Here is a 16,730-nt window from a genome sequence, read left to right on the forward strand (position 1 = left end):
CGGGTGGCCCGGCGCTGGGGACACTATGGGGTCCAGGATGCCACTGCCGCTGCCACCCCCAGAGCCGCCGCCGCTGGGGCTTGGAACCGCCATTGTTGGGAGTGAGGAGCCCAGTGGCACCGCCGGAATCAGGCTTTCTGAGGGGCAGTAAGGGAGGTCAAAAGGAACAGGAGCATGACTGAAGGATTGCCTTCCAAGGAGCTTTAATGTCCTGGCGTCCTTCCTGGTCACACGCCCTGCCTGAATGCAGGTGGAATGCGAGGCCTGTGCTGGTCTCTCCAAGAGCTCCTTCTCCTCTAAGCAGAGTCGGAGCTGTGTTCTGAGATGCGTCAGAGAGCTGTAGGTGCCTGGGAGGATTGACATGAAGCTGCAGAGTGACCTGTGGGATTCCTCCCCAGCGGTGGGAAAGCCATCATCCCATTAGAATGGGAAACCCAGTCTCTCTCCTTGGCTGGAAATGCACACAGGCCTTTGGAATGAGGAAGGCCACTGGCAGGTAGCGCCACCATTTAGAGAAAGCTCAGACTCCACAGGAAAGGGGCAGGGGGTCTCAGACTGGTGGCCATGTGGCCCATGGGAAGCAGATGTGCCCAGCACACTGCTGGCGTTTTCCGCATCAATCTAGTGGTGGGAGTGGGGTGAGAGAAGAGGGAGTGTCTCCTTGAAGAGGGAGGCCAGGGCATCTGCAGAGAGGCTGAGGTCTGGACGAGGGTAGAGTGCCTTCCTGGGAGCCAGGAGGTATCCCTCCCTCCCCTCAGCCAGCCTCTGGGGAGAACCTCCTTGAAAATGCTTCTCGGTGAGCTCTCCCCAAGGAAGGCGATCCAGAGTTGTTATCAGTGTTTATAAATGACAAGAGAGGGTTCTAATGGCTGAATCACTCCCACAGCACAGCTAGGGCAGCACGGTGAAGGAGGAGAGGCAAGGAGTGCTAAGCAGACAAGCTCCCTAACACCGAGACTCATCATCGAGGGCTGCAGAGGGACGTAGGGCAGGAGCAAGGAAACCTGGGCTTTTGTGTGGACTTTGCCACGAGCTCCCTGCACATTCTTGGGCCCGTCACTGCACGCATCTATAAAATGGGAGAGGTTTGGACTACAAGAACTTTCTCCCTCTGACCATGTACCTTTCCCTCTGGAGAACCCAGGATAAGGAGCTTCTTCCTGAGGAGGGGTTCGGGGCACGCTGAGGAACTGCAGCTCTCTGGCTGGGGCGCTGCACCCTGGGTGGTGATGGTGGGGGCTTCTAGCTCAAGATGGGGTTCAGGCCAATCTCCACGGCACCTTGAAGAACACGTCTCTGGGGAGGTGTTGAAGCCTCTTGAGAAAAGTGGGCAGCTCTCTGGGGCCGTCCAGGGTCCTCTTACAGGTTAGGTGGGACCTTTTGGAAACCATTTCCCGGGCGCCGGACACCGATTCTAAGAGATGTGGACCCTGGTCAAAAGGCCTGGATTTGAATCCCAGTTGCCCCTCTGACTAATGTCTGACTTTGGCCAGGTTCTCCCCGTGCAGCCCTTTCACTTCACAGACAGGAAATGGGGCCAGAGAGGAAAAGGGATTTGTCCAACTCACAGAGCTAGCTAGCATTGTCACGGGGATTAAATAAGTTACTATGTCTAACATGACACTGCCTGGTCCCACGAAGCTCTGTGTGTTTGTTAAATAAAAATAATGGAGTGTCGGCCTAAAACCCAAGGCAAACTCAGGTTGGCCTTTCAGATTTAGAAAACAAAAACTGACTTGAACCTTGAACCCCGGAGCGGGCGTCTAACGTGCATCAGAACGCCTGCAGGGCTTGTTAACACAGTGCTGGGCCCTCATCCATGTCTGATTCTGTGGGTCTGGGGTGGGACCGAGAGTTTGCGAGTCTCTCCAGCTCTATGGTTATGTCAATGCTGCTGGTCCAGCAACCCCGGAGAGAGACCCTGAGGAATGAATTACTGAGGCTGTCATTTCTAGCATCGGCAAGGGAAAACCTGGGGGACAGCAGGCCCCGTCCTCCTTTCCCAGGTATCCGGGTCTCTCCAGGGCTGACATTTGGTGGCCCACCAGCAGCTCAGCTTTAGGGCACGCATCAGTTCCTCTGGGCTGCACCTGCGCCCACCTGTGCCTCATACGGAGTATCAGCCTCGGCTAGCTTTCAACAAGAGGGCAGCCCCTCCTCTTTGCAGGTGGGTGGGTTTGAGCCCCAGTTATGAGAGGTCTGTGCCGTGAGAATCAAACACCAACCAGGCAGGTGAAACCAACGCATTCTTTATTGCCGACTGGAGCTAAGGGTTCACTCGCATTGTGGCCTCTGATCTGGGCTTCTCTGCCCGCCCAAGCTTTCCCAGAGAGGCCAGGGCAAACTCTCCTAGCAGAGTAGACAACAGCTTCCAGAAGCGACCCCCTGCAAGGACCTGAAGTGAGGACCCCCGCGGGGAAGCAGCAGCTTGGCTTGTGGAGTTCACCAGGAAGGCAGATCCAGAAGGCCCTCATCTCCTGGTGACTGCCAGTCACTGCCTTTAGTGGGATTGCCACGCAGACTCCGAAAAGAACTAAGAGGCCACGGGTCTCGGGGGGGCACAGACTCAGCCCTGGTGGTGCTGGGGGAAAGCTGAGGACCTCCACCCTCCACCCTCGGGACGTCCCCGGGGCCACCCCAGGCCCTTGCTTCTCAGAAGGTAATGTGCTTGTACGAATCACCTGGGGCTCTTCTGGAGAGCAGGTTCCGATTCAGAGGTCTCGGGTGGGGCATGGGGTCCTGTATTTCTAACAAGCTCCTATGGATGCCAGTGCTGCCGGCCCATGGACCATACTGAGTCGCAAGGCTCTGGCCACAAATGCCTTTGTGTGTATCAGGAAAGTGCACCCCTTCTACAACAAGGAGAAACCCCATTCCAGGACACAGGGTGAACGGGGCCAGGCCAGTTTGGGGTAAACGGCAGCCCCCGCTGGCCCTCAGCTGAACTCAGTAGCCCTAGGGATCTCATGTGGCCTCCTCACCCTGAAAACATGATTCTCAGAACTTGACCAACCAGGCCTCGGGAGGTGAGCAGGATAAACAAGGCGTCTCTTGGTGCTCAGTGGCACGTCAATGATCGACCAACCTGCCTGCTTCTTGCCAAGAGACGGGAGGCCTGGGCAGCGGCAGCCCCAGTGCTTGGGAAGCAGATAAGGAAGGAGCACATTCTCAGAAAGGGTTCTGCTCTGAGCGGTGGTTTGGGCTCTGAACAGCTTAGTTCTAGGAGAGAAGAGTGGCCAATGGTCCACGGATGTCAGATTTGGGTGGCCTGGCTCGTGCCAAGTCCTGGGGCCTCAGGTGTTTCTCCCAGACAAAAGTCTGGACCAGGTGGGCTCTGATCTGCTTGCTCCACAGATGAGAAAGTGGGAGGTAGGTGCCTGAGGGATCAAGCGGTCAGGGGTTCTCCAAACCACAGATGTCAGGAAGAAAAAGCCCTCGGCCCTCTCCTGGTAGAGCGACCGGTTGTCTCTGTTTGCTGGGTGCTGTGCCCATGTCAGCACTGAAAGTCCCACGTCCAGAGCAAACAGGGATGGCTGGTCACCCTATTGCCAGGCCACAGCCTTGACTCCGTGGAGGACCGAGAAATGACTAGGTTCTCAGGGCTTTTGGGGGTAGCCTGGGAGCTGGCCGGCTACAGATCTAATGGCCCGTCACAGAGCTTTCTGCCTGCAGGTGGAACAATGATAAGGCAGCCAGCTTGCTGCCAGAGGGAGACTGTGGTGAGGGTGGCACAGGCGCAAACGGCTTTGCTTCTCTCTGGGCCACCTCTTCCGTGGCTCAAGGGGTGATGCCAGGCACACCTGGTCACTCCTGAGGGAGGGATGGAGCGCTCAGAACTCCTTACCCCAGAGCTTTCTTAATTACCAGGGAAGATAGAGCCACTTTGGTCTGCTCCCCAGTTTCCTGGCCTGATGGTCCTTGGGCTCCTATACACACGTTGCCAGCCCTGCTGTGGTGTCAGGCCATACTCTCTGCCGCATTCCCACGACTCCTAGCTCAGGCACTCGCCAATCCAGCGCCCCCCTGGGCTGAGAAGGGGGCACTGTGAAAGGCCTCAGTCAGGTCGCTTCTTAGGAAGCAATAAATAAAAGCAGGTTGTCTTCTATTCCTCTCGGGCGAGGGACTGGCTCTCAGCCCTAGAAACCCACAGGGCCTCAACCCACAGGGGCCAGAAAACGCTCGGCGATCCTCAGCCATGGGCTCAGACGGCACCCGAGGATCTGAAGGTGACTTGGAGGCATGTGTTTCCTAAGACGCCTCCAAGGAGCCCTAAGGTGACAAAGGCCCTGCACCACCGCCCCCTCCCCAAATGACAAGACTCAGAGAGGGTGGGGGTCTGCCCAAGTTTGCACAGAAGCTGTGAGAGTCCAGCGTCGGGGCTCCAGCCCCTGCCTTGCCTTCTCCCCCTGGGCATTCCAGGGCCCACTACTGCTCTAAGCTACCGACCCTGGACCTCTGTTCCCCTTCCCACCAAATGCTGTTCGGCCCACCCACCCCCAGCCCCCAAGCTTCGCCTCCCATGGTCCCATGGGCCTCCCTCCCCTCAGGGTGCCAGGCCAGGTGGCCTCTGTCCCTTGCTGGGTGGGCGTGAGGAGGGAGGTCTAAGGTGGGGGGGCCCGAGCGCCCTCCGGAGACATGAGCATGTCAAACTTGATGAGCGGCGGGGCGATGACGCGCACCTCAGCGTTCAGCGGGTTGAAGCGGAGGTTGATGCTGCGCAGGGCGGGCATGGCGGCCAGCTTCTCCACGGGCACATCTGTCGGGGGGAGAGGGCAGGTCAGGGCCCGGGGCCAAGCAGGCAGAGAAGAGGGACGATGGAACGGGGCGATGTCGACACTCGTCTGCCTGGGAGACCAGAGCACACGGTGGGAGCCGCTCGCCATCCCCCACCACACGTGCGTGGGCTCAGCTCCTGGCGCCCAGCCGCCCGGCCCCAGGGGAGGGGCTACCAGGGTCCACCAGGACACTGCCGACACGTGCAGAAAAGCATCCTGAAAAATAAAGTTAAACGTGGAGTCCCCCTGTATCCCAGCAATTCCACTCCTGAGTAGAACTGGAAGAATTGCAAACAGGCCCTCAAATACTTGTGCTCAAAGGTTCACAGCAGCACCATTCACAGCAGCCAACTGTCCATCAGTGGATGACGGACAAAATGTGGGGGCACACTTTAAAAGCGTGCACATATTCTGCTTCTCCTCTAAGGGTAGTACCCAGCGCCCCTAGATTTAATATCCACCGATGATTCTTGCCTGCTCTGCTCTTTATGGTGGTGATAAAACGACTGTCCAACTCCAGCATCCCCAGCATTCCTCTACGCACCAGCCTCCCCTTCTCTCTCACTTATCTATTTATTATCAATGTTTCTAATGGTTTACAATTCATTATTGTAGTTCATTACCTCGGTGCTCAAATTGCCCCATCTTTGATCAGTGGGAGCTCCTTCGATCTGGCTCCAGTTGACTCTTAACACGCCCCTGGCACTTTTTGGATACATTTCCTTCTTTTCCAGTAAGGCTCACCTCCAGCCTTCACCGCCCCAGCCCTGGAATCAGCCATCAGGAAGTCCTGCTTCCTTTCAGCAGGGAGGGTATCGGTGCCTGGTACTAATGCCGCTAATGACCAAACCCAATGTTACCAGACACCCACGAGGCTCCCTGTGTGTCTGACCTGTTTGCTTTTGTCTGTTGCTCAGCCCCCGATCCTGTGTCCCCACCACATTCTATCTCGCTGCTCTGTCAGTGATGGACACCCAGGTGGCCTCCATCTGTCCTGAAGGGCTAGCATGACACTGTCTCTGGATGTATGCCCAGGAGCAGGGCTGACTGCTCTGTCGAAGGCTATACGTGGATACTTCATTCATCTGACTGCTGTCCAGAACTCCTGCTGAGTCAACTAGGAGCTCCAGTCATCCTGCTGCCCCAGGGCTTTCAAAAGAGGCTGCCTAGACTTTCCCGCCCCCACGTCCAGGCTGACGGACACTGAGCCCCTAACGTTCAATGAGGGTTGTGCAGTGTCTTTCCCTTCCCGTGCCTTGGAACTCTGCAGTGAAAGGAAGGCAGTGCCTGGAAGGGGGTGAGGAGCGCCCACACTGGGCTGTTGGAAAGAGCCCCAACTGCATCCCCTGAAGACAGATATACTCCTCCCCTCTGAGTTTGGTACCTACCCCCTAGCTCCTCTGGAAGAAGGAACGGAAGGCCACTAGCTCAGGATAGTTCCTCATATGTGCATGTCACTCAAGTTTATAAAGCACTTTCACAATTTGACCCTCCCCACAGCCATGGGGGTCGAGCAGCACAAATGCTCCTCTGCCCACTTTACGGATGAGGAAACTGAGGCTAAGAAAAGACTGACACTCAAGGGCACACAGCTATTAAATGGCAGAGCTGGGGCCCTGCCCGGTTTGCTGCCTGCTGGTTCACAGCGAGTTCCACAGTGTCCCTGGCCAGCTGGGTCAGGTGGGAATGGGAGGGGAGAAAGCAACCCAAAGGCTCAACCTGAACTGCCAGGTGGCTCAGCACCCAGGGGAGTTCCCAGGGGCCTCTTCTCCTCAAGGCTGCAGTCCGAGAGGTTCCTAGCAAGGTGGGAGTTTGCAAGGATTTGGGGCTCCGGCATCTCAGTTTTGGATCACATTTTGTTGTGGATAACAGTTTTTTTGTTTAACTAACATGTGTTGAGTGCTTGCTGATTTAAGTTCTTTACATGTAGTTTTTTGATCCTCACAATAGCCATGTAAGTGGAGTACTGTTATCTCCATTTTATGAGGAAAATGAAGATCAGAGAGGTTAAGTAACTTGCCCAAGGTCACACAGGTAGGAAGTGCTGAAGCCAGGATATGAAGCCAGGCCTGCTGGCTCCAGGGTCTATGCTCTTCATGCCACCTCCCACACGGCTCTCCAGCCTGGCATACACTTCACCAACTGTGAGAACCCTCTAAGGGGTTCCCTTAGTTATGGGAGATTGAAAACAGTCTTTCTGCAGGGCACCCTGGTACCCAGGAATGTCTGGCTTCCCCTGCCTAGGAGGCTCACAGCTCTCCGGGCTCCCCACCCAGGAACAGCTCCTTCTCAACGCCCAGGGACTCCACCTCCAACAGAAGCCAGGGACACAGAATCACAGAATCTCTGAGGTCCCCATGAGAGGCATTTCCTTGCTAATCTGCCCTGAGAGAAAGGATTTCCTGGAGATGTTATCAGATTGGTTCTAGAATCTTCCATGCCTCCTGGTTCTGCTCTGGGTCACAGTGCAGAACAGACATGTCCCTTCTTGTCCATGACAAAACACTTCTGAGACTTGGAGCCCAGTAACCAACACATGCTTCAGGCGAACACTCCTAGACCCTTCACTTCATGTAACATTGGACAGGGAGAGTTGGCTAAGATGCTGAACAGAGCTCTGGAGTCAGACGATCAGAATGGCTTTTCCAGTGTCTCTGTTGCCCTAGGCGGGATCTCTGAACCTCAGCTTTCTCACCTGTACAATGAGGGTCACTCTGCCTACTTTACAGGGAGGCAGTGAGAAATCAAGACAACTGTATGCAGTATGCCAGCTCAGTGCTCTAGCAACACACACTCCACAAGTGGAGGGCCCCCTGCTCCCCGTTGCTTGTCTGGTGCCTGCACCGAGCACATTAGCTGAGCACTTCCCCAATCCCAGAGGACGTGCCCTAACTTCTAAGCAGAAAGACACAGAGCTCGGCCAACAACGTCTCAGCCGGATTTCACCACTGAGATGCCTGGATGTAAGATCATGTGGAACGGAAAACGGTGTCAAGCCTCAGATGTCTCCTGAAAGCACCGTTAAGTCCCAAGCCCCGCACCACCACTCACAGGAGGTCAGAAGCCCTGGACGTGGCTTCAGCTGAGAGAACCAACTAGAAGGGCCCTCGAGGTACTCATTTTCATGGATTGCTGGCGCGGGGCGGTATAGATCATAGCAGAGAGACCAGCAGAGCTGGGAAGAAGTTGAGGAAACTGAGGCAGAGTGGGAGGAAGCAACTTTGGCCCAATCACCCAGCCACTGGGCAGCCAGGCTGATGCTGAGATGGAGGACACTCGCTTATTAGACCAGAGAGGAGCAATGTGTAGGCTTCCCTGGGCCCCGTGAACAGGCAGCCAAACCCCCACACAAGAGTCCGCCCTCCCTTAGCACCTTGGGGTGACCTGGCTCTGAGCTCCCTGAGGGGCTGGCTCTGTTCGTCAGACCACGGGCCCAGTCCCTTGGCATGCCCTGGGAACACAGGAAACTCTTAAGCTCCTGAGGGCAGAGTCTTTGACATTGAGTGCCAAGGGCAGAACACCACACCTGGCACACACCATGGTGGGCACAGAAAGACATTCTGGGCAGCTGGGGAGTTGCTAGGCTGTGGGGTGGCTGGGAGCTGGGTCACAAGCAAGAAGATTGGCTGCAGGGTGGCACATGGGGCTGGTCATCATCTGTCCTGCCGGCAGGAACCGACATGACAGATGAGAGGACACGAGTGGCAGTGAAGGACTCAGAGCCCAAGGCAAACATGGACGCTCGGGGAGGCAAAAACAACAGCGACAAGTCTGTTTCTAGAATGTGGGGTTAGGAGCAGGTATTGCTCCTGGGAGGGGAGGCAAAGCAAGAACAACTGATATCAGTTCCTCCCCCCTCCTTTTGCCTTCTCCTTGGCTCACTGGTCTGCTAATGTCCCATTAGGTAGCTGCCAGCCTCAGCTCTTCCCTGTCCCTTACTGGGCCCGGAGTGGGAGCTGAAGGTAGGGGCTGCCCATGGCAGTTCTTGGCTCTTTCCATGGGAGCTGGGCCCGACGCTCCCTGCTAATAATGGCTGGGAAGGAAAGGGCTAAATGAAACCTTCACCTTTGTCACATCAGCAGCAGCTTGCAATGGCCACGGCCAACAGCACAGTCAATGGTGGGGGCAGGAGGGACAGACATCACCCCCTCTGCCACTGACAGCCGGTATAAGAATACCCCCTGCTTTGGGCTTTTAAGAGGCAAAGTCATTTCACAGGACATTACAACCACCATGTGACGCAGAAGGAAATCGAGGCCCAGGTAGCTTCTGTACCTTGTCTACATGGGCCTGGCAAAGAAGGCTGCTTCTGGGGACAGATATTTGAGGCCCTGCACTGGATGGTTCCTCACAATGACCCATTTTGCAGATGAGGAGACTGAGCCTCAGATTCTCGGTGCTGACAAAGATTCACTGACTCTACTCTGGCTTCCCTGAATTTTTCAACCAGGCCAGAATTTTGCATTTCCATGCTCATCTTTCATTGTCCATTTTAGCCAGAAACCTGCTAAGTTGGTTTAGCCTGTTAACGACAGGCCCCAAATGGAGTCGCTTATGCTAAGCCCCACATCACCACACTGAGACTAAACGTACAGTTTCAGCTCTCCCAGAAATGAAATCTTAAACCAGTCCATCAGGAATCACCTGATGGGCACTAGTGAGGTCAACTGCCTGGTGGACCCCTGCCATCCCCTAAAAGAAAGTACGTTCACAATAACCAAGCCACTTTTCTTGCCTGCAATATCTTCTTTGTTCCCACTCCCCTCTGCCTACGTCTTTCATTCTGTACAGCTCCTCGGAGCTCCTTTCTAGCTGCTAGATTGGATACTGCCCAATTCGTGAATCACTGAAGAAAGACAATAGGATCTTTAAAATGTACTCCGTTGAATTGTGTTTGTAATAAGCCAGAATCCTCCATCCTCACACGTCTAATCAGGTTCCTTATCTTCCACCACCTGCTAGGTGATGTCTGCTCACCCTGGTCTGCCTTCAGCAAGTATCCTGTGAAGTCATTTAGCCAGAATCTCCCCTTACCCATGATGGTTTTCCTCTTAGTAATTTTCTATCCATTGACAACCCCCAACCCTCACTCCTTGGCTATAGATTCCTAATTGCTCACGCTGTATTTATAATTGAGCCAGGTTCTATTCTGAGGTCTCTTTTCTCTAGCCTCAACAGTCCTGAGTAAAATCTATTTTTCTTGCTTTAAACTATTGTTCAGCTCTGGTTTCTCTTTGACAGTGCCTAAGCGCGGGAGGTCACCAAGCCAGGAAGTGCGGGAGGCAGGACAGTTCTCGATAGTTCCTGAACCCCACACCGCTCTGTGTTGCTTCATCCCACCACACAAAGGGGCAAGGCCAAGGCCAGATCCGGTCTCTGGCCCCTCAGTTCCCAAAACGTAATCACGACAGGAAGGTTTCGAGGTGCAGCTCACTCAGGGCTGGACCCTGGGCTGAGGGTGTCACGACATCAGCTGTGAATACAGCCTCCCTTCAGAGATGGGGGCTGAGGCTCAGAGCTGTGGTCAAACCACCTCCCCACCTGCCACTGGGGATCATTGGTTCTGCCTCAGTTTCTCCAGAGGGGGTTGAACTAGGAGGTGGCCAAGGACTTTTCTCTCTCTGAACTCTGACTCCTCCACCCCAGAGCCAGGGAGGCCAGCAGCCTGCAGAGTGGCCACTGCTCACGAGTGGGAGGAGTCTCTGTGCCGCCCCTGCTTGTACGGCATGAAGACCAGCTGCAGCTCAGGCTTGGAGCAAGTCTCTGCGACTCCAGGCCTGGCGACAGCAGCACTGCTTGAATTCTCAGCCTGTCATTTTCACATCTACCACTGAGCTGGCCTCTCCAGGGTCTGCGTTGTTTTCCACACCACGCTGCTGAAGGACAATGATAGCCTTCACAGGTACAGAGAGGAGATTAAGTGAATCTCTTTTCCCTGATTTCACTGCTAAAGTTGTTTGAGCTGCTTAGAGGCAGGAGCAAGGGAACCACCAGACTGTGTCAAAACTGGCAGAATCAACAACTCGAAACAGCCAAGCCGGCAGGTGCTAGGCCCAAGAGGCCAACCCAGCGTTTCTAGCTAAAGCTTAAAGACTGTTCATACTCGCAGCATCCTGACCAGAGGGGGAGATGGCGGGCGAGGGGAGAGGAGGAGGTGCTATGATCTGCACTGTGTGTGTGTGGAGGGGAATTGAGGCTCGGCGAGTTTAAATAAGTTTCCCCGAGGCCACTTGGCACATGGGCAGCAGGGTGGGAACAGAAGCCAGGCCTCTGGACTTGGGACCACCTGGACAGGAGACTCAGCCCTCCCTTCTCCCATGGGCCATGCCCTCGTCATCACTCAGCAATGGCCTGCTGATCCTCAAATCCCAGCTCAAAGGCCACCTCCTCTGTCACTCCCCTCGTTCCCTATCCAAACTCCCATGACACTTTACACCGGGCTTGTACCATGCATCATGCTCTGCAACCTGTGGAAACCTTTGTTTACCCCCATAAGTACAGTACCTAGCATAGTGCCAGATGAATGAATGAATGAATGAATGTCTTACCTCCTGAATTAGATCAGACGTTCTTTCAGGCTCAGGACCACCCTGAGCTGCGCACACAGTAGACCCACCATGAACACCATTTCATTAAAGAGCTCGGTGGCCCTTCCCCTGGCCCTGCCCCATTCGATGTGTTTGCCAGCAGGGGCCAGGCCTCTGTGGACTAACGTGGTGATAGGACGTTGGCCCTTTAGCACTAGAATCCAATTTAGAAAGTGAAAAAATACTGATGAGCAAAAATCAAATCACCCACGTCCTACCCTCTAGAGCTAATCACGCTTAATGTGTTGGCCTATGGCCTTTCCAATGATTTCTTTTAATTAATATTTCATATTAATTTTTTAATATGCATGTACATTCACACACACACACACACACACACATATCTATATTTCAAAAATGGCCTCCTAGATACCATGGCATAACATACTTTCCCTGATGACATGTTGTAAACATCTTCAAGGTGACAAGTCCGTGACATTATTATGGCTGCATCTAGTCCACGGCACGGAGGGACACCACTTAGGCTCCCACTTCTGTTGTTGGACATTCGGGTTCATTCCAACTTTCACCATTCCAGACAATTAGAGGCTTTGAGTTCACAAGGCATTCCAGGGTTACCTCCTCTCTTTCAGCCTGTGACTGTAGAATATAGGATGTGAGGGTCCAGAATTCCTTTCTGAAGCCAGAATAATATTCTTTTGACTTTCCCGTGGCCCCAAGTGTCTGTTGGTGGCAATGGACTTACGTTGTGAAGCCTGGTATCCTGGCCCACGGCAGGGATGAAGCCCCCTGATCTGGATTAAAGTCCACAAATGCTGGCGCAGGTGGGACACAGTCCACTCATGGTTCCTGTCATCTCACCAGGACGCAGTCAATGACCCATGCCTGTGTGACCCTCCTCCCACACGGGCAGGTGGATCCAGCCCTCCTCCTCCTGCAGAGAGCCATTCTAAACTGCCCCCTACATAGATCTGTGGAAGCGTAATCGATAATACCAGAATCCGAGTAGGCAGCACTTAGGGGAAAAGTACTTCCCCAAGGTCACTTGACGTCCCTTCACTAATCATTAGCACTACTGACTGGCAAACTTTTGTATGCCAGTGGGGCCAGCTAGAGGCAAGAAAAGAAAACACAGTCACTTCACACGTGTGGTGCCCATAGTCTAAATGGACGCTGAGGGGAGGAGGGGTCTGGGCCCAGGGAAGTGGTAAGGGGTACTGAGTGAGCTTCTGAGCACAGAGGTGACCCAGCCAAGACCAGCCATGGGCTGGGCCCATGACACAGAAGGTCCCTTGTGGAATTGGGATTCAAGGTTCCCCAACCTGGTGGCCCCGGGCTCAAGTGCTTTGGCTTCCTTGGCAGCTTGGAATCAATAGTGGCAGCCCTTACCCTACCCAAGCTGGAGCGCACTGGAGAGGTCACACATGCCTGGCTGACCCACTTCTCACCTGAACTATCTCTTTCTGGCCAGAAATGCCCGATTTCCCAGGACCCTCCAGCTTCTCTGCCTCCTTCACCAAGGGGTTCTAGCCAGGGAGTGTGTGCCTACACCTTCAGAACACCTCCTTATAAAGACACCTGGGATACTAGGGAAAGATGCAGAGGCAGTGCCAGCCTTAGTGTGATAGGCCTGTGGGTGGCACCTAGGAGCCCCCTTAGCCTCCCCGGGGGGGCTGCAGGCACATTCATGCTTGAGAATCGAGGCCGGCCCCGCAGCCAGAGCTGGCCCCCATACCTCAGCCTTGACGCAGCTCTTGGTGCCTGGAGACCAAAACAACCAACATCAAGGAGACGGTGCTGAGCTGAGCTGAGCTTCGTGTGCTACTCTAAATGCCACAGGACACAAGCAGGCAAACTATGGTAACCTGGCAGGGTAGGAAATCATGCCTGGAACAAGAAGGCTCCTGGGCCACACGCATAGACACGTCCCTCACTCACAGCTCGGTCTGTGCCTTCAGAAGGCTTGGCGGAAGCCAGGTGGGGTCAGTGACAGAGCCTCCCCCAACCCCACAGAGTCCGGGACTGAGCATCCTGGAGGGGGTGGTACAGGAAGAAAACAAATAGCTCCTGCCCTCAGGAACACAGAGGGCCCTGCATGCCCTTGACAATCCTACAAGCTGAGTTCTGCGGCCCTCGAAGTAGGTTGTATGCAACAGGGAGTTCTAAGTGCCCTGCTGAAAGGGGCCAGTTGGGAGAGTGGGCAGGGCCAGAGACCCAGGCCCTAAGCTCAGATCTGACATTTAAAGTCCTGCAACCTGGGGCAGGCCTCTCACGTCTCTGAACCCCAACCTTTCGTCTTTAAAACAGTCCTTCTGCCTCATGGGGCCACATCAGACCGCAGAGGGGATCATAAACCACTCCCCACGAAGAATGGGGTTACGGAGGTATAAAATCCCTCCTCGCCCCAGGCTCGCCAGCAAAGGGGCACCGAGTGGGGTCCCCCACCACAGCCTTACCTCCTGCATACGCCCCAGCCTGGATCTGCTATGCAATGAAAGTCGGACCATAATGACTCTCTTCAGGAATAACAGTCTTATTGGCTGCTCTGGAGACAACCAATAAGTAACGAAGTAACTCAGATGACCTGGCCCACGCCTGGCATTTATCTTCCCAGTCAGATTTGTCTTTGCTCCCTATGCCCGTTCCTCCTCCTTGCTAAAGTCCTTTGCTCTCCCTCTACCTTCCTCCACCTGCCCCCCTGCACTTGGGTCATTGGAAGGCCCTGTACCTCAGCATCCCCAGAGCCCCCCAGCCCCAGGCTGCTCTGGGCTTCTTTCAGGTCCTCCAACCGCTTCCCTTAGATGCTCTGGGAGGGCCTCAGAAAAGAAAGACCACGCTGCTACTGTCTCTCATTAAGTGTCTATTATTCCCCCGCATGGAGCTGGTGGCGTGCCTGTATCTAACACTTGCCTGGAGGACTAGAACTGCTAGAACTACGTAATCTGCTGTGTGTGTGTCAAGTGTCTGGAAGTGAGGGGTGACGGGACATACAGATGGAAAAGTAATTGCCTCCCCTAAAGGCTCTTCTTCCTGGGTGCTGGCAGGACCTGTGAATGGCTCCTTTGTAAATCCTTCTCCGTGCTTGGAAATTATAGTTGCTGATACCAATTCACCACTCTTTCTGCTCAGGTTTAAGATCAATGTTAGAGCAATAATACCTCCCTTACAATTGGAAAAGAAGAAAAGCGCCTAAGATAACCCCCAGGTGGGAATGAATTAGGTAGGACCCAGCCAGGGAAACTAGCTTCTGGGAAACAAAAGCAGTTGGTGGGGGCAGGGTGGGGTAGTCAGGACACCAGGAGAGAAAAAAGAGTGGGGAGGGTCTGAGCCAGTGGTATGAGGGTTAATGTTTAACAATCTGCTCCCTAGAGGGGAAAATGCCCGGATTTGTAGCATTTGTGATTTTTTCATGGTGTAAATACTCCCACAGTGGCCAATTTCAAGCTACCGAGGTAAGCCACTGAACTTGAGGGAGTGCGTACAATACCACTGGTGAGCCAAGCTGAGTATCTAGACTGCAAGCTCCCAAACAAAAGGTGCTGGAACTCAGGCCAACTCCTCATCTCTTACACAAGGAATCTTTGGCATAAACTTGTCCTTTGGGAACTGGCCCACTGTTTTACTATCTATATGTTCCCTGTTGCCTTTGGCTATTGATAAAGTTCCTTCTGAAAATGTCAGGTAAGCAGGCTGTGTTACAGGGAAACCAGGAGAGGGGGTTTTGTGGGCACTGGGGCAGCAGAACACCGTGCCCAGGGCCCAGGGGACAGCAGGTCAGTGAAAAAGAGGCACCCAGAGGGAAGGAGGCAAGTCCAGCCCACCTCTGTCAACTGTCAGCTCTCATGGCCAGGCTGTTGTTCTTCTCATCCTGATGTAGCTACACACACACACACCAGACAGCCATTGGAAGGAGGAGGAAGAGGGAGGTGACATTCCATCTTCAGGGATGGAATGTGGTTGTTGACAGAAGGTTCTGGTCTAACTCAGTGGTTCTGTCCTACCTGCACATTGAAATTGTCCGGGGAGTTTAAAAAAACCGTTAAGCCTGAAACCCACCACCAGAGATTCTGATGGAATTGGCATGGAGTGTGGTCTGAAGATGGGGGTTTTAAAAACTCCCCGGATGATCTGAATGTACAGCTAGTTTGAGTACCGCTGGTCTTCCCGGTGAGAATGAGAGAATCTGGGGAAACTACTACACTTCCATCCTAGGACACTGCCTACCTGCTTCAATGCGTCAGGCAGAGCCGCCGTCAGGAGCGAGGCTGAGTGCCTGCGTGGCCTAGGAAATCCTGCCTCAGTACCGTACACCATTCTCTTCATCCCATGGAAGTTTCCTTTCAACCAAAGTGATGTACTTCAGACACAACTTTCCCGTGGCTTTCTAGCTTCCTACAGCTCTGTGCGAAAATCTTCTCTCCTTATGCAAGGCACTGTCTTGCATAGTTGGGGTTCTGGAGAGAGACTGCCTGGGTTAGAACCCTGGTTCTGTCCAGGTGCCATGTCATTTAACTTCCCTGTGCCTCAGTTTCCTCACCTGGGGGGAATAACAGCACCTTCCTCATAAGGTTGTCACGAGGACTCAACAAGAGCACACTTGAACAATGCTTAGCGAAGATCCAGGCATGACGTAAATGGTCACTGAATCTCCGCGGCTGTAACTGACCACGCCACAAGCCCCGTGAGAACGAGGACTGTGCTTTGTCCATCTCTGTCTCTAGCACAGAGCAAGCTACTCACCCAAAAAAATGACAACTGGTGAACGAATAAACATTTCCCAACAGCCTAAATCCCTGTCTGTGTCCGTGCCCCTGCAAGTCTCTTATCCGCTGAATAAGGCCCTTGCAAGGCTGAGCTCCGCGATTCAGAGCATTGGGACTGCTCTCCAGCACTCTGGACAGAGACACGTCCACCATGTCCCCACGACAGGCAGTACTGGAGACTGGCTGGCTAACCAAGCATGGAAGCATCTTGTTTTATTTGACATAAATGTCAAAGAACTTCTTTTCTTGCTGTTTGTGTGTGTGCTACCCACAGAGTGCCAACAGCATCCTGGATAATTGGAAGTCTGGGTAATCCAGGCGTTACCATGCGGTGGTTGGCACAGGGAATGCCATCTGGACAGAGACTAAGTGTGTGGAAGGTCATTTGCCCAGAGGTCCAACTTGCTAGTTCCCTCCAGGCAGACATACATGGACAGGGGCTGCAAACAGGAGCTTCCCTTCCCTTCGTGTCTGGGGCCATGTTTAATTTGTAGTAACTGCTGTTGAAACCTGTTTGTTTACTCCCTGGCCTCTCCATCAGCGTGGCACCAGGCCAGCAAGTTCTCCCTGCACCGTTTGTCTCATGGTCACCTCCCCAAGTTGCTTGTTAGCAGATTGATGCCTGTACCTACTGCTTGCTGCCA

At 54.0% G+C, this 16,730-nt stretch overlaps 1 protein-coding gene across 4 annotated transcripts in view; it reads right to left on the minus strand.

Annotated features, from left to right (window-relative positions):
• Nucleotides 1-2,246: 2,246 nt before the first annotated feature.
• The window catches only part of LRRC20 (leucine rich repeat containing 20), an 88,703-nt gene continuing 74,219 nt past the window's right edge, over nucleotides 2,247-16,730 (minus strand). For all 4 annotated transcript variants that reach the window (XM_033131223.1, XM_033131221.1, XM_033131222.1 and 1 more), the window contains one exon: nucleotides 2,247-4,756. In XM_033131223.1, coding sequence (XP_032987114.1) covers nucleotides 4,602-4,756 — 155 coding nt within the window. In that variant the 3' untranslated portion in view covers nucleotides 2,247-4,601. The remainder of the gene's footprint in view (nucleotides 4,757-16,730) is intronic.

Source organism: Rhinolophus ferrumequinum, chromosome 16, assembly GCF_004115265.2.
Source record: "Rhinolophus ferrumequinum isolate MPI-CBG mRhiFer1 chromosome 16, mRhiFer1_v1.p, whole genome shotgun sequence".
NCBI lineage: Eukaryota > Metazoa > Chordata > Mammalia > Chiroptera > Rhinolophidae > Rhinolophus > Rhinolophus ferrumequinum.